Source organism: Dromiciops gliroides, chromosome 4, assembly GCF_019393635.1.
Source record: "Dromiciops gliroides isolate mDroGli1 chromosome 4, mDroGli1.pri, whole genome shotgun sequence".
Lineage (NCBI taxonomy): Eukaryota > Metazoa > Chordata > Mammalia > Microbiotheria > Microbiotheriidae > Dromiciops > Dromiciops gliroides.
This window is the reverse complement of record NC_057864.1, coordinates 489,183,056-489,201,096: the sequence shown is the minus strand read 5'-3', so window position 1 is coordinate 489,201,096 and position 18,041 is coordinate 489,183,056. Positions and strand designations below refer to the sequence as shown.

Sequence of the window (18,041 nt, the reverse complement as noted above, 5' to 3'; positions counted from 1 at the left end):
CTTACAGGATCATAGCTCTAGAGATGGAAGAGACCTATGAGTTCTGAAGCTATGGAAACTGAGGCACAGAGCACTTAAATAACTGAAGTAACTTTGTCACACAGATAATAGCCACCAAGAGCAGTATTCAAACCCAGATTCTCTGGGACCAGTCAGAGCTGTGCTATATCCCTTTAAACCTTTTGCATGCATAATGCACTGAGCCCTGAGATTCAGATAAACTTTTAAAAATAACTGAGGTGTTTGTGTTAATCATTAATAAACTCACCACTGTTGTTGATAACAACACACCTGAAGTCTGATTTCTGATTCCAGTTCTTTCCTCTTCTCCTCCTTGATCATCTCTGGGTCATAACCCTGAGGGAAATTCCAGGACTCATCTTTGTCCCTCCAGATTCCTATACCACAGCAGGACAAAGGGAAAATCAGAGGTCATACATATTTTCTCCCAAATAAATCTCCACTGTCCCAGGCTGTCTTTCATAACCCCAAACTCAATATGGTGCTTTAAACAAAAAAAAACAAAAAAAACCACACACATTGTTATCTTCACAACAAACCTGTGAGGTAGATACTGTTTTGTGAAGGTCAAGGGGAGAAGTCTTGGGTCATAAAATAGAATTGAGATTCTCTACTTCATGATCTAACAACTGGTAAGACGGACAATAACACTGGGTGGTTCACTGACAAATTGACTAAGCAGAAAGTTCAGCACATTTTGATTAAGGACCTACTATGTGCCAGACACATTGCTAGATACTGGGGAATGAAAAAGGCTGTCTTGAATGAGACTGAGATTATTTTTTTTCCTATAAATCACACACACACACACACCCACGCACAGGAAAAACTCGGGAGACTCAGAAGAATGCCCGCCATTCAGATGTTGACCAACAGTTGGGCGCATGGTTCCTTGAAATGGTTCAGCATTACCCATCGAGGTCATCTAGTCCTTCCCTGTTTTACAGATAAGGAAACTGAGGCCAAGAAAGGTTAAATGGGAAAGGTCACACATGGAGTAAGAAGCAGGGCCAAGATTCAAACCCGGGTCTGCCTTTCTTAATGCTCTCAGTCCCTCGTGTCTTCCAGACAAAATTGCCTTGCGTTCATTTTGCATGTTTTCTATTTGCTTATTTGTTTTCCCAATAGAATGTTAGCTTCAGGAGAGCAGGGACAGTTTTGATTTTGCCCTTGTAATCATCCTGGGGCCCGGCGGAGTGCCTGGGGCATGGATTGGAACTTTGATTGCACCACTCTAGGGATGTCCTGGCGAGGAAACAGGCTCTACCAGAGTACTTGGCCTCTAATCCTCAATTGAGTGTCTGTAAGTATTGCCTGGGGCACTTAGAGATGAAGTGCCTTGGAAGAAGGCGCTGTGGTTGAGTGCAAGGCTTCTTAAACTTTTTCTACTCACGGCTCCTTTTAGCCTGAGAAAAATTTTTGTGCAAACCCTGGTATGTCGGTATATACAATTTTTCGTGACCCCCACATTCAGTTACGTGACCCCATATGGGCTTGTGACCTAAAATTTAAGAAGCTTTGCTTTACTGGACAGAGGAGCTGACTTGGAGTCAGGAAGATTTGAATTCAAATTCTGACTCATACAGTGGCTAGCTGTGTGACTCAAGGCAGCCTCTGAGCCTCTCTGTGCCCACCTGTAGAATAAGAGGGTTGGACCTGGTGCCCTCCACGCTCTAAATTTATGATTCTCTCAGTTGGCCAGGGTCACACAGCCAGTGTGTGACAGAGTCAGGATCTGAGCCTTGGTCCTCTGCCCCTAAATCTAGGAATCTCCACTGTCCCAGGCTGTCTTTCATAACCCCAAACTCAAAATTCAAATTATGTTCAGGGTGCCACCATCTAACCCAGGGTCCTATGGCCACCAAGCCCACATTTTTTTTTGTTGTTTGTTTTTAGTGAGGCAATTGGGGTTAAGTGACTTGCCCAGGGTCACACAGCTAGTAAGTGTTAAGTGTCTGAGGCCGGATTTGAACTCAGGTACTCCTGACTCCAAGGCCAGTGCTCTCTATCCACTGCGCCATCTAGCTGCCCCAAGCCCACATTTTTTAAGAGACGTATGCCAGAGATGGGTGTGGTATAGAATAAAGAATCCTGGATTTTGTGTCAGAGGTCTTGGGAGTTGATCCTGGTTCTGCAAGTCATGCTACTTGTGACATAACCTATGTGGGTCTCAGTTTCCTCATCTGTAAAATGGGGTGATTGAGCTCGATGATTTCTGGGGTCTCTTTCCTGCTCTAAACCCATGCTCCTGTGATCTGTGTCCCATTTGACATGCCAGGGGCCAGGGGAGAGCTCAGCTGAAGCCATCAGCGTAGACAAGAAGTGGATGGAATGCACAACCCACAGCAGGATCTGCCAGCTCTCTCCAGGTGGAGGGAAGCTGGGTAGGAAGGGCCACCAGATGGCCTCTGTAATTGGCTTTATTTGTCTCTCTCCACCTCCATGGCTTCAATGAACCCTAAGGGAATAAAGCAATGTAAACTACAGAGAGGAGTAAACAGATGCGGCTCAGCTCAGGGTGGCTTCATACCACCCAGCTCAGTACGAGCTCTACCATGAAGAAGGCATGTTCTAAGGAGCCATGTTCCTCAATGAAAGCTGAGTGTGAGGTGTGGACGTGGCCACCAACCAAAGGAAAATGACTTTCAAGGTATTCTGGAAACACGGGCTTGGGGGCTCTTGCTATTAGTGGGATATTACAATGCAGCTTCAACAGATGTGGCTGACAATCCGAGAGGATGAGGAGGACGAGGAGAAAGATGGAAGAGGAGGGAAGGACATTCTGCAAAGTGAGTGTGTGGTTGGGACATGTTTACAGGAGAAAGTCCTAGATTCTAGAAAATCCTAGGGGGTTACCACTGGAAGAAGGGGGATTCCAGAGCAGAGGAGGAGCCATATAGGAAATAGGTCACGACTGATCTCAGTAGAAAAGAAGTCTGTACTCTACAGAAGTCAGCTCCCTAGTCAATCTTCCTGGCACAGACCTCTTCTTTAAAACAAAGGACACTGTACATTTCTACAGAACTGAGTTAGAGTGGCCTTCGTACCTTTTACAAGTATCTTAGTAGAGATTCTAAAATTCCAGTCCTAAAGGAGTAAAACAATTCTTTAATGGGGCTCTTTTACCCCTTGGGCAGTCTGGCAAAGTCTAGCCACCCCTTCTTAGAATCATGCATTTAAGTGCACACAATAAAATATGGGGTGAGAAAGGAAATCATTTAGACTGAAATGCAGTTATCAAAAGAATTTTTTAAGTTCACAGACCCAAGTGAAGAACATTTGTTTTAGAGCAAAAATTTGGAGTCACTTCAATGTCCCTAAAGTCTCACTGTAAAGCTTAGTCTAAAGCTATTTAAGCTGAATAAATAGTGATTAAAGCTGTTTAAGCTTAATTATTATGCTTTAGCCTTAATAAAGCTTAAAGCTGCACCAAGACTTTGGGGATGCCCCATATAGAACTCTTGGAAACAGATACGGACACATTCCTCTATGGTGGAAGAATGCTTGTAACAAAACAGCGGCCGTTAGGTGCCTCATGTAGAAAGGGAGGGAGGGAGGGAATGCCCGTTTTCTTCTCAGATGTGGGGGTGGCCTATTACCACCAATGCACCCACATATAAGAAGCCGCTTGAGGTTTCTAAAGCACCTTCCTCAAAATGGCCCCATGAAGTCGTTGGCATTTATACACACGGGAACTAAGGCTCAGAGAGATTAAGGAATTTGCTCATGGTCAAGGCAATAAGGGTTGGAGCCTGGATTTGAACCCAGGTCGCCTGGCTCCAGGTCTAGTACTCTGTCCAGTATCTATGAGCTTGTAAGTCTTCCCGGCTCCCAGGGTAGGGCCATATTATGTAAGGCAAAAGCTGGGGGTGATGGTGATATCTAGGGACGGTTTGGTGCTGGGTGGGATGGATGTAGGTGGAAGCAAAGGAGCCAGTGGGAAGGAAGAATAAAGGTTTGAGGGAGGAAGGGAGGACCCGGAGAAGGAATTCGAATGCAGGGAAGACAGCGATGAAACCCAAGCATCCCATGAGCCTGGTCCAGCCCTGTGTGCTGCTCCCTCTGCTGCCCTGGGGGCTACAGAAGAGCTCGCCTCCCAAGGTCTTTTGGGGAAATGGTGCTGCGTACTTAACCATGGGGCTATGATAATAACTTCCACACATGCCCCTCCTCAACCCCAGCCCCCATAGGCCCAGAGCTCTGGGAAGCACCTAAATAAGAGCTGACTTCAGAGTAAGCTCCAAGTCAGGTGTGGTTAGCACACCAGCCACACCAAGGTTAGCCTTCATGTGGGGTCCTAGGAGCGAGGGACCCTGGTGGCCGCTCTTTGGTTTAAGGATCCTAGAGACAGAAGATTACATGGAGGGGAGGAAATAAACAGTGAGAAACGATGACTCTTATGGTAACAGGGAACTTTCAATAAAGTTGTAAATGAGCTTTTGTTATACCTTCATTTTGCATTTTAAAAACTCCCTTCCTAAATAGACACTTAGCACAGTGTGTGCACATAGTAGGTGCTTAATAATGACTGATGTAGCATAAAATGCTGAATTAAAGATTACATCTGCCATTGGTAAATATAGAGCTATACATCACAGGTGCAGCCCCCATCCCTACACCTATATGTACATATGCATTATATCTGTGTGTGCATTTATTTATATCCATATCGCTAGATGTATGACCCTGGGCAAGTCATGCTCTATGCCTTAATTTCTTATTTGTGAAATGAGGAAATCAATGGCCTCTAAGATTCCTTTTACTTCAAAATCTATACTCCTGGGATCTATTTTGTTATTTAGTCATTTTTTCAGGAGTGTACAACTCTTGCTGACTCCTTTTGAGGTTTTCATGGCAAAGACACTGGAGTGGTTTGCCATTTCCTTCTCCAGCTCATTTTACAGATGAGGAAATGGAGGCAAACAGGGGGAGGTGACTTGCCCAGGGTCACAGCTGGATTTGAACTCAGGTCTTCCTGACTCCAGGCCTGGTGTTCTATCCATTGTGCTACCTATCTGTCCTGAGATCTATTTCCATGTCTTTTTTTTTTTTTTTACTTGCTGGACCAATAATTTCACTGGTGTAGGGAAGTGCTAGTGAGGAAATTCTCTAGCCACTTTCTCCTTGACTTATAGTATCAGAGAGTTGCCTGATATCCTGAGGCACTAAGTGATTTGGCCAGAGTCTCACAGCCAGTCTGTGTCAGAGGCAGGTCTTGAACCCAGGTCTTTCTGACTCTGAGGTGAGTTCTATCTCAGCCCCTCTAGGCTGCCCTTCTTGGTAATTAGTAAATCTTCCTAATCTCTTAAACAGGCACACGAGCAGACACACGTACAGGACAGCCAAGTGGCTACAAATACTGCGGTATTGTCCTTATGACAAAGGATAAGAATTGGACGCTGACCAACTGCTACTATTGGGAATTCTAGGTGAGGAAACTCTTTTCCAATGAAGGTTAGTATTTTCCCTGCAACGTGTAGTCTCAGAGAGTTGTCTAAAGCACTGAAAAATTCAGTGACTTACCCAGGGTCACACAGACAGGCTGTATCAGAGGTCTGACTCGAAACCTGCCGTCCTGTCTTCAAGTCCAGCTTTCTAACAGCTATCCCAGGCTGCCTCTCTTTACTGCGGGTGGGTACGCATGTGTGCCCACGTGCACGTGCATCTGCATGGTCTCTCTTGTGTACTTGCTTCTCTGTGAACATGCTTCCCCTAGTAGACTGAAGGCTTCCTGAGGGCAGGGATTGTTTGCTTTTGCCCTTGTATCTCAGCACAAGTATCTGGCCCGCTAAAAACAAACACTGGCTGGTGAATTAAACTCCTAAATCCTTAAATGTTGACCTTTTGGTCCCAGAGAACAGAGATTAAAAGTTGGGGGGCAGCTAGGTGGTGCAGTGGATAGAGCACCGGCCCTGGAGTCAGGAGTACCTGGGTTCAAATCCGGCCTCAGACACTTAACACTTACTAGCTGTGTGACCCTGGGCAAGTCACTTAACCCCAACTGTCTCACTAAAAAAAAAAAAAAAAAAAGTTGGGTTGGGTTGGCATCCAAATATGACAGAGGTTTTGGTCATTTTTGTCATCAGGTAGAACTCATTTTCTTCTGTCTCAACTGAACTATTTAAGATTTAATTTATTTTCTTAATAACACGTCTGAAATGTACATCGGCTGGAATTCTGGCATATTTAATCTGCTACTCTAGATAGAATTACAGCAATTATAAATGCTTTCCCCCCACAAGTTAGATTTAAATCTGTAAGTTTTCTATCCCCTTGAAATGAATTAGAACACGGGTAAAACTTTTCATACTATGTGTTGCTTGTTGCTAATGATTGCTTTCTCTTTTACAAACTGTGTCTTAGCATTACCATGGAATTTAATACAAAAAGGAACATATCTGATTTAACTATTGCATGAATTCTGAATTATTCAAACAAAGGGGCTGGAGTGTCTATATCCTGTGACCTAGAGATTCTATAGTTAGGCACACACCCCAAGCAGGTCAATGATCAACAGAAAAACTCCATATTCACCAAAACATTTGTGACTTTTTTTTTTTTTTGGTGGTAGCAAAGACCTGGGAACTAACAGATGCCTGTAAATTAGGGAATCAATAAACAAGTTGAGGTGCATGAATAGATATTGCTGGGTTGATAGAAATGATGAATTAATCAACAAGCATTTATTAAGCACCTACTATGTGTTTTGCACTGTGCTAGGGGTTGGGAATACAAGCCCAAATAGTGAAACAATATCTACTCACAAGGAGTTTATATTCGGGGAGGGGAGTACACATAAAAATCTATGCAGAACAAACATGAAATTAATAAGTATGATTTTTTACAAAGTCGTTCCAGAGAGTCTTCGTGCAGAGGATGGTATCTGAGCCACGTCTTAGAGGAAGGGCAGGAATCTGTGACGTGGAGATGAGGAGGGGGCTCGTGTACTCCAGGTGAGGGGACAGCCAGGGCAGACACAGAGACGGGAGAGAGAACCTTCTGTGGGAGGAATGGTGTGGAGGCCACTTTGGCCGTGTTTCAGAAAGCCGAAGGGGGAACTATTTCCAATGACATTTGAAAGGCAGGTTGGGGCCAGGGCTTCAGAGGCTAAAAAGAAAGAAGGGTTTGTCTTTGGTCCTAAAGGCAACAACGTCCCTGGAGTTGATTGAGTAGAAGGGTCACATGGTCAGACCTTCACTTAAGGAAAGTCACAGTGGGTAGCATGGATAGACAGATGGACAAATGGATGCTCAGACAGACAGAAAGAGTGGGGAAGAGACTTCTGCCCAGGACATCACTTAGTAGGCTGCTGCAGCAATCCAGGTGAGGTTTAAGCAGGACTGAACTCAGGTGTAGCTTTGTGAATAGGAATGTAGAGAAGGGATTGGATATGAGAGATGCTGAGGAAGTAGAAATGGAAAGTTCTGAATAGAGGGGAAGTACCAGAAAACTTATAACAACTGGTGCAAAGTGAAATGAGAAGAACCAGGGAACAATGAGCACAATGACTCAAACAATGTACATGGAAAGAACCACAAAACTGAATGCTATGAAATTATGATTAAGCTTGGCCCCCTCCCCAAATAATAATAGAATTTATATAGCATTTTACAAGTATCTCATTTTGTCTTACAATAATCCTTAGAGGTAGGTGTTATCATGATTATATTATTATTACCTCCGTTCTACAGATGAAAAAGCTGAGGCAGACCAAAGTTAGGTGACTTGCCCAAGGCCACACAGCTAGTAAGTATCTGAGGCCAGATTTGAAATCAGGTCTTCCTCACTCCATGTCTAGCAGTCTAGCCACCTCGTAAAAGGTATGTGAAGGTACCTTCCTACCCTTTTGTACAATCAGTGGACTATGGTTGTGAAATTCTGCATAAAACATCAGACTTCTCTTCTATGTTGGTTATTTTTTCTAAATGATCCCCCCTCTTTTTTTCTTATGAAGGACAAACGGCTCTCTTGGAAGGGAGGGAAGGGCACAGTAATAAACACAGGTAATATTAAAACAGAAGCTATCAAAAACTTTTAAAGGAAAAAACAAGAAGTCTCTTCCCCACTACATGAAAACGCTTTAAAGCAAAGTTCTTTGCTTTCTTAGGAAAATCATATATTTTTCTACATGGATAAATCAACGAAAATGAGGGAAAGCATCTGTTTTTCCCCCCACACTATGGTGAAGGGCAAATGAACAGAGATTCTTGGACAGTTTTGGTGTTTTTGTTTGTTTGTTTGTTTTGGCTTACCGATATTTAGATTCTATTGCCCCATACAATTCCTCCATTCTTCTACAGCTTGGCACGCCCATCCTGCTTCATATACCAAGCAACTACTGGCAGGGTTTGCTCATTTCAATTAGAGGTAATTTTAACCGATGCTTTCTTTGGGAGTTTTTCATCCTAAACCCTTCTCGGGAGCCTCTGGGCTTCTCCCGGAACTGATCAATTCAGGATGCTGGTTTCAGCCACTGTAGGACCTGGGACAGCTTTCTGGCAGTGGCTTTTTCCCTTTTACATAGACAACGATTGCCCAACCTTCTCTGACAGCCCAGCATTTGCCCTTATCCTAATAATGTTTAAAACTAGGTAATGGCAGTTTCACGTTTTCTTTCAGGTCTGAATTTCTCTGTTCTAAACTCAAAAGGGTAAAAGAAAGGGGAGAAAGAGGAGCTTTGATTATAGGGGAAGGACCTTGGGGAAAAGGCCTTCATTTCTTTAAATTACTGCAACCCCGTCAAAGGATGTGACCCATGCCATGCTACCCACAGAAGGGGGAGACTTGACTGAGCTCATTAAAAGTGACCCCCTCCGGGGCTGCCCCAGCCTGGAATTTCCGCCTTGAGGGAAAGACGTGTTCCACAGGCAGCATCAGAATTTGAAGCTTTTTGCGATGGGTCATCAGTCTGGCCAGCCAGAGTAAAAAAACACAGTATTTTTTTTTCTTTCCTTTAAAAAAATCTTAAAACCACATATTTTCTTTTCCTCTTAAAAAAAATCTTTTTATCTTATAAATCACTATCCCCTCTTATGCATTGGGTTTTAGAAAAATAACCTGGTGACCAAGTGGTTTTAAGAATACAAAACTAATGCTTATTATTATTTTTTTAAAGTGGCCACAACTTTATTAGAGATTTAAAATGGGTTTGAAACAATCATTACAGCTTTTAAAAATGTTTTCAAAAGAGGACTCAATGTGGTGTAATGGAAATTTTACTATCAAATTTAGAGTAAAAGGTTCTGAGTTCAAATGCTGATTCTGTCACTTGCTATCTGTGTTTGCTCATCTGAGCCTCAATTTCCTCATTTGTAAAAAGATGGACTTGGGACTAGCAGCTCTTCAAAGATTTAAAGCTAGTCCTCTTGTTCCACCTAAGTCTTTGTTTCTCTAGGCTAGCCAAATCTAGAAAGCCTTTTTGGCCCCAAGGTCCCTGAAAGGCAGGGACCATGTCTTGTTTTCCTGTAGACCCCTGCGATCCTACATGTCCAATTAGTGTCCATTGGATGGATGGATGTTGGGTGAATGTTAGGGCTGGTCCAAGGGATTCTCTAGCTATGACCTTGAATTCCAGGCCAGGATACCAAGCAGTTCTTTGATCAGGTTGTGAACTGGGACTCCATCTTTGTTTGATTGGATTATCTCATTAGCATCCCACATTTCCCTTTTTTATTTTGGGTGGGACAGAACAAGCCCCACCGGATGGTTGGTTTTGAATGGCAATCCTGTCCCTCTTCCATACTTCCTTAGTACTGTAGAGGGCACTGCCATATTTCCAATGACCAGGCTCACATTCCCTGATGGTCACTCTCCCTCTGTAATCCAATCAGTGGTCCAGCGTCTCTGTTCTACCTCCCTGCTTCCAGTCTCCCCCTGCCCCAGTTCATACTCCATATGACTATCAAAATGATTTTCCTAAAGCACAAATCTACTTATGTCACTCCCCTAGTCTATAAACGTCAATAACTCCCTATTAACTTTAAAGCCTGATATTATTTCATCTTTATCTTATTTTAAAAATGCCGATTGGTTTTTGTTTTATAATGTATTTGATTATTAGTCTGGTAGTTTTAATAATTTAAAAATAAACACACAAATCTTAAGGGGTGCAGGATCAAAAGAGTTTGGACACTGTTGAGTTAGACTAACCCTTTCATTTGACAGTTAGGAAGCTGAGACCCAAAGATATTAAGGGACCTGTCCAAAATCATAAAATCATAGATTTAGAACTGGAAGGGACTTTGGAGGTCATTTTGTTCCTTTTAAAGGTGAGGAAAGGGGCAGCTAGGTGGCACAGTGGATAAAGCACTGGCCTTGGATTCAGGAGGACCTGAGTTCAAATCCACTTACTAGCTGTGTGTGACCCTGGGCAAGTCACTTAACTCCAATGACCTCCCCCCCCCTGCCCCAAATGAGGAAAACGAGACTCAGGAAAGTGACTTACCCAAGGTTTACACAGGTAGCAAGCATCTAAGGTGGGGTTTGAGTGCAAGTCATAGGATTCTATGATCATGGATTTAGTGTTGCAAAGGAATTCAGAGACCATCTGGTCCAATTCCATTTTACAAATGAGGAAACTGAATTCATAGAGGCAGAATTTGAACCCAGCTCCTCTGACTCCCTATCCAGTATCCTTCCTGCCATGCTGCAGTAAATAGGCAGGCCAGCTCTTGAACCCAAATCCTAGGGTTCTATATTGCAATTTTACTGGAATACTTTCCGTAGAGAAATCAAAGCCCTTTTCACATATTCTCATGTTAAAAGTCACTTGAACATAGCTTGGACATGAAACTGAAAATGCTGATCCACGGCTTCCAACTTATGGTGCTTCTAGTCCCCAGAAGCTATAATAAAATCAAAAGAGAGAGGTCAGATGTATGAGGTTTCTTTCCATCTTCCTGGGGAGACTGTTAGGTCTTTGCTGATTTGGTTTCTCATTCCTCCGGGGCTTGTTGCTTTTCATGGGTTACATACATATTTTAGTGCACATATAATGTTGTTACTATTTGGGGGTTCTTTTCCCTATTTGAACATGGGAAAAAGCAGCTACCTAGAACAGAAGGGACCAGTGTGGAAAATCTGGGGTGATTTTTTTTGCTATCAAGATGTAATTGCTGTTTATGCAAAGGTGTTTTTTTTTAGTAAAAAATATTAAAAATTGCTGAGTTGTGGTTTCTTTCCAGTAAGTATGTAGGCTTATAGGAGGCCCATCCCAAAGGGAACGTCCCCTCCAAACAAACGAGTGAAGGAGAATGCATGGCCCTGGCCAAAGCCCAGAGAGCAGCAAAAAGAAAGAGGCACATCATCATGACGGAAAATGTCTGTGGCTGTTGTACACTTTTCAAAAATCCCTGAAAGTCTCTGGGGTTGGGAGGACACAAAGATGGTTCTCTGGGGTTTTCAGTCCAGGCTACTCTGAGAGCGAGCTAGGAAAATATTGCCATCCCAGTCCTCTCCCCCAGTCCCCATTCTTGAGCTCTGGGCTCTGGGGAGGGGAGTTGGCATGAACTCTGGTTTCAAACAGGGCATCTCAAGTTCTTTCAAGAAGGCCATGCTGAGCTCTCGGCTAAACTTAGCCCGTTGCAGCTCATTTGCACATACGGGTTCCTGGGGCTATACATCTGCTTTCCAGTGACATTTTTTACAATTCACTTGCTTCCTATCAGCTGTCAATTTCAAGGCCTAACTGAAATTCCCAAGGTCCAAGCTGTGCGTCCACCCTTGGAGAAAAGATCCCAGTCTCTGGGCACACATATAAGCATCAAGGGGGCCGATACCCGAAATTCCATCTGTCAAAGCTTCGAGACTTTGGAAGAAGCTTTGAGTCCAATTTAAATACCACTCACCCAGAACCCTCAATTCCCTTCAAAGCCCAAGTGTTATACCATGAGCCACAAAAATTAAAAGACCAAAAATAAGGCATTGGACTAGAATCACATGACATGGAAAGCATGAAAAAGTTACTATTTGTACCAGTAAAAAGAGTTTCAAAATGAATCCACTGAAGGGTCGATGTTCACCAAGAATAATAGGATCAAGTAATGCAAAAAAGGTTTTTGGCAAATTATCCCACCAATTCATGACAAAACATTAAAAACTAGAGGAATACAGAAAGCTTTTTTCAACACAACAAAAAATATCCTTTTGATACTAGCAACAACACAAATGGAAACAATGAATGAATTCAGTAAAATTTCAGTATACAAGACAAATTCATAAAAATTTATATTATTATATGCTACTAATAAAGAGGGAGATTTAAAAAAAATCCAGTTAGGGGCAGCTAGGTGGCACAGTGGACAGAGCACCGGCCCTGGAGTCAGGAGTACCTGAGCTCAAATCCTGCCTCAGACACTTAACACTTACTAGCTGTGTGACCCTTGGCAAGTCACTTAACCCCAATTGCCTCACCAAAAAAACCAAACGAAAACCAAAACAAACAAACAAACAAACAAAATCCAGTTAGCTTATGGAACAAAACATTTAAAAGGAAAAAAATGAAGAGGAAAATGGAATAATGCATTTAGATTGTAGAAGGCAAACATTTGCATGTGATAAAAATATGATAAATTACTGGTAGATAGGTTCAGTTACATATACATTTGTCCAAAATACAATCAAGGTAAAAATAAAATAACAGGTTTGGGAGGATATCTGCAATAAATTAAATAGATAAGAACTTAATTAAAATTAATGAACTTTTCCAACAACACCTACAGCCTTGGATAAAGGGATCAATGACTTTGTCATGACTTTAGAGCTAAATCCTAAGGACTTATCCAAAGGGAAAACTGAATTGCCTGGGGTCACACAACTATTAAGTTTCACATCAACAGAATCTGAATTCTAGTTTTCTAGACTCTAAGCCAACATTCTATCCACTTTACTTATAAAGGATAGTGGATATGAGCAGAGAATGTTCAAAAGAAGATAGACATACTTATAACATTTTCTTGAGAGTGTGTGCGCGCGCGCGCGAGAGAGATCCAGATTCATAGAATTGCAGAACTGAGTATATATATATATATATATATATATATATATGTATATATATGTATATATATATGTATATATATGTATATAGACATATAGATATGTATATAGATATATATATATGTATATAGACATATAGATATGTATATGTATATAGATATATAGATATAACCTATATCAGATTACCTGGAGTCTAGGGGAGGGGGGAGGGAGAAAAATCTGAAATTGTAAAGCTTGTATAAACAAAAGTTGAGAACTATCTTTACATGTAACGGAAAAAATAAAATACCTTATATGTAATTAAAAAAAAAAGAATTGCAGAACTGAGATTTGGAAGGGACTTAATTAGATCCATTGTCCAACATATATACCAAAGGAATCTTCATGGGAACATGTCTGACAAGTATCCTCCTGCCTCAAGACCTTGAAGGAGCTAGAACCTGTTACCTCATGACTTTGGGACAACTCAACTATCTGACATTCAGCCTAAATTGGTTTCTTTTCAGTTTCAAATCATTGCCAACCCAATAAATATCTGCACAGAGCTATTATTTCATCCCTGAGTCTTCTTTTCTCCAGTTGAGCTCTGCCAGTTTCCATCAACTGATGTCTTATGTCCTGGGCTCAAGGCCCTTCTTCATCCTGGTGGCTCTCCTCTGCATACTCTCTAGCTTGTTCTTCTTAAACCATGATGCCCAGAAAATGAACACAAGACTCCCGATGAGGTCTGATGAGGACAGAGGACAGTGGGATCATTCCCTCTCTTCTTGGAGACTGAATGGCTCTTTATGCAGCTCAAGATCACAGTAGCTACTGATGACTCATATTAAACATGAAGATTCTTTTCATTGATTCTTTTCAGGTGGATAGGCAGAAGGATCTCTGCCTTCTCTGTATTATACTTATGAGATTTCTGTTTTAACCAATTAAAAACCTTTACATTTATTCCTACTGAATTTCATCTTGTTGGATTCATTGCAATGCTCTGGCCTGTCAAAATCCTCTTGGATCCTGACTGTCATCCATGGGGTAACAATTGCTCCCAGCTTTGTGTCATCTGCAAATCTGATAAGCATCCCATTTAGACTTGATGAAAGTCATTACTAAAATTGTTAAACAGAAAGGGCCAATAATAAATCCTGTGGTACTATCCTGGAGACCTTCTGCCATGCTGGGAAATGTTTAATCTCAATTGGAGAAATCAAAATTAAGACAACCCTAAGGTACAACTTCAAACTCATCACATTGGCAAAAATTTCATATATGACAAAAAATTCTAGACAGATTGTGGTGAAATAGGCACACGTGCATTCCTGGTGGAATGACAGTCATTTGAAGATCAATCAGGCAGTGCACAACAGAGTTTACAAAAATAATCATACTTACCTTTTGCTACAATAATTCCATCATTGGGAATATATAATTAAAAGCATTACTACAAAGGGAAATATCTGTATGTTCAAAGACAGATATAGAAACATTGTTTGTAATTACAAATGGCTGGAAAGAATCTATATGTCCAATGATTGGTGAGTGACTAAAAGACCTATGGCATATCACTGTAATAATATGTTGCAATTAAAATGATGACTATAAAAAATATGAAGAAACTTGAACACTGATAAAGTAATGAGAAGTGGGGGCAGCTAGGTGGTGTAGTGGATAAAGTACCAGTCCTGGATTCAGGAGGACTTGAGTTGAAATCCGTCCTCAGATACTTGACACTTATTAGCTGTGTGACCCTGGGCAAGTCACTTACCTCTCACTGCCCCACCCAACCCCCTGTCCCCCAAAACAAACAGACAGATAAATGAATGAATGAATGAAGAAATGAAGAAAGAAAGTAATGAGAAGCAAAGAAAGTAGAACCAAATGAGTAACATACAAACTGACAACAACTACATAGAAGGAAAAATGCCTAAACAAAAGCAAGAAAGAATGGAAAATTCAGAAAAGGTCAACAAATAAGTAAGTCAGTGACAATTTTGTACATAGAAGCTGTTTCTTAATTAAAAATGGCTGCAAAAACTGGTTGTTATTTTTTTTAAGATTACAGGTATGCTAAACTTTCTTTGACGGGCTAAGAAGTATTTATCTTGGCTATGATGTGCATAGTGGGTTCCTAAATAATTTCAACACATACACCATGGGCTAAATTCTAAAATTACTTTCTTGCCTTGCTTATAATTAACAGGGTCCAATGAAAAGAAGAACAGAACAACTATGATACCCATTTTCTTATTTGTATTGACCTTTGTATTTATTGTTTCCTTCTTCTATGTCTGGGATGAAGAGACTGGGTGCCATTTTCCATCTTTCATCTTCTTCATTCTGCAAAGAAGAGTGAATTCCTTAATGGGAGGGAGTGTTGGTCAGTTGCAATGAGAAGAAAATGTTCTAGGAGTCAAATGGTTGTGTAGCCTCATTCATAACTCATGCAAATCAACACCCACCCCTTTCCCCTTGTTCACAAACCCTCCTTGGAGCAGGAGTTCTCACCCTGAGATCTGTGACATTTTTTTTTAATATGTAGTAACTGTATTTCATTCAAAATTGATTTTCTTTTTTATCCTGTGGACTGTATTTTATTCATTTAAAACTATGATTCTGAGAAGGGGTCCATGGGCTGCACCTTATTTCCCTCAAAGGGGTGCGAGACACAAAGTTAAGAACCTCTGCTTTAGAGGATCTTTCCAGAGGTTTTGGGCCCTTCCTTTGGGGCTTTCACTATTTCATCATGCCACCCAATATCCAGGCAGATCAAATTTACTCTGTACAACTGGTCTTGGGATCTGGGAATGACAACAATCTAGTTGGAGATGACTTGCCAAATGTATTGGAAAAACCCATAATATCCCAGAACAGATAAGAGTGACTCAACTTCTTGAAGAAGGAACTCTTAGTTAAAAGGATGTGATAGGATAAAAGTCCTTAGTCAGGGTGGGTAGAGATGAGGGCAACAGCTTCATATTTCTATTACATTTTTGGTTTGGGAATAGCAACTCCTTGAGAAAATTGTTCATGGACCATTTCGGAAATCTCTAATTTGGATGAAACGGGATGGTAGCAAATGCTGAGTTCACATAAAAAAATAAATTGCACTGGGTGTAGTGCCTGGTGTTTGGTCAGGGCTAAGAGTTTGCAAGAGGGAATTCAAGAACTGGATGGAGAATGTCCCATTTAGAGGAGGAAAAACAAAAGTAAATGTCATGTTTTACTCAGCTAGGTTTCCTTCTTCCTGTGTGTAGGCTCGGTCTCATGCTGTATAATTTTGAAGAAGAATCTTTTAACAAAGGTGCCCTTTATTTCATGAAGATGCCTGTGTCCTCCTTCTGGCACATCCAAGCTATGTAAGCCTCAGCGAGTCATTTAACCTTGGGTTGCCTCAATTTCCTCATCTGTTAAATGAGGATAATACTAGCATCTACATCCCAGGGCTGCTGTGAGACATAAATGTGATAAATGCAAAGCTCTTAGCATGATGCCTGGCATATAGGAAGCACTATGCAAATGTGAGGTTCAAACAAATGAAGCAATCCCTCCCCTCATGGAACTTACATTATAAGGGAGGGGAAGGGAGAACAACATATCCACAAATGATCATGGACACAAGGTAGAGAGAGGAGTCAACAAGGGATTGGCACGTGCCGGCACACGTCATCACAAAATAGACAACATGTTGAGAAAAAATGAAAACATGGAAATTCTGTCCTGAAACTCCTCTAGCATAGACTTTTAGGACTTTGATAAATGAAATTCTCATTTAAAACATTCACTGGTTGACCTTGGAATTAGAATTAGAAGCCAGAACTTATTTTCACTTTGTTATTTGAGTATTTCTCTAGCACCAGTAATGATTGATTAGTGCCAGAGGAGGCACACTTGAGCGATATAATTTGTATGCCTTCCACAGAAATGTTTCATGTGTTCACATTAGACACTTCCTAGCTATGTGACTGTGGATGAGTCACTTCACTGCTACCTGCCTCAGTTTCTCATCTGTAAAACAGAGATGAAAACTTAGCTATCATGGTTGTTAATAGAAAGAAAGTGAAGTGCTTCACCCACTCTAGAGCACTAAACCCTAGCTATTGTTATTATTTTTGAGATGCTAAGGTTGTTATTATTTTTATGAGATGCTAAGTTCCATAAGGACAGGGACCACTTCTTAGCTAACCCTTGTATTTCCCCTGGGACCTAGCATGGTATCTCACACAGCAGGCAATTCATACATTTGTTGAATTGAACTGGTTTGAGTGGCTGTAGCTGCACCAGCCTGGGAGGCCATGGGTCGAATAGGACAGCCACCTGCGGACTGGATCTCCTGGGTGTCGTGAACACGGAATCCCTTCAGATGCTTCCATCTGACTGGGGCCAAATTTCTGTTCTGAGTTACTGAAGCTGATCTCAGCGACCTTTCAAAGTATATATTATATACACACATACATATATACACATATATGTATCCATATCTATGTCTATACCCATACCCATATCTGTATCATTTCTCTCTCTCGTGAGGATTTATGTGCAACAAAATGCTTAATAAAAACATGCATTTAAATCTCCCATCATCACCGCTATATGCACTTAAATGCACATGAAAACACTCACACTGCTCTTTCTGTTTAATATTCCATTCTAGGTATTTGCCTCATTGGAACTCAGCTTGGTCAAATGGTTTGACACACTCCTGGAAAACAGTCACCCTTAGCCCAGTTTCCTCTACACCTTACTCTGGGACTCAGACAAAGAGCAGCTCTCCTGGAACGTGCTGTTAGTCAGGCAGCTGCTGTTGAGGGATGTGCGTTGGGAGAGGCTTAGATGAGTAGGTAGCTATGTGTCAAAACTGCAGCTGCTGCCTTCTCTGATGGGGCTTCCCCGGGCTTGGCTCCTACCTGCTCATATTCATATTCCAATGTCAACACCATCACTCAGCACCTTGCGGAGAAGAGGCTATTGCCTCCCTGCAGGATTCTCAGCCACACCAGAGAGAGGGAAAAAATAAAAGCCACTGGTGCCCAGCT

General features: G+C 41.6%; 1 protein-coding gene across 1 annotated transcript in view; it reads right to left on the bottom strand.

Annotated features, from left to right (window-relative positions):
• The window catches only part of IQCA1 (IQ motif containing with AAA domain 1), a 220,034-nt gene that overhangs the window by 64,753 nt on the left and 137,240 nt on the right, over window positions 1-18,041 (bottom strand). The window contains exons 9-10 of the mRNA XM_044005245.1: window positions 15,267-15,345; window positions 292-398 (exon numbers count right to left, since the gene is read on the bottom strand). Of these exons, the coding sequence (XP_043861180.1) occupies window positions 292-398; window positions 15,267-15,345 (186 nt within the window). The remainder of the gene's footprint in view (window positions 1-291; window positions 399-15,266; window positions 15,346-18,041) is intronic.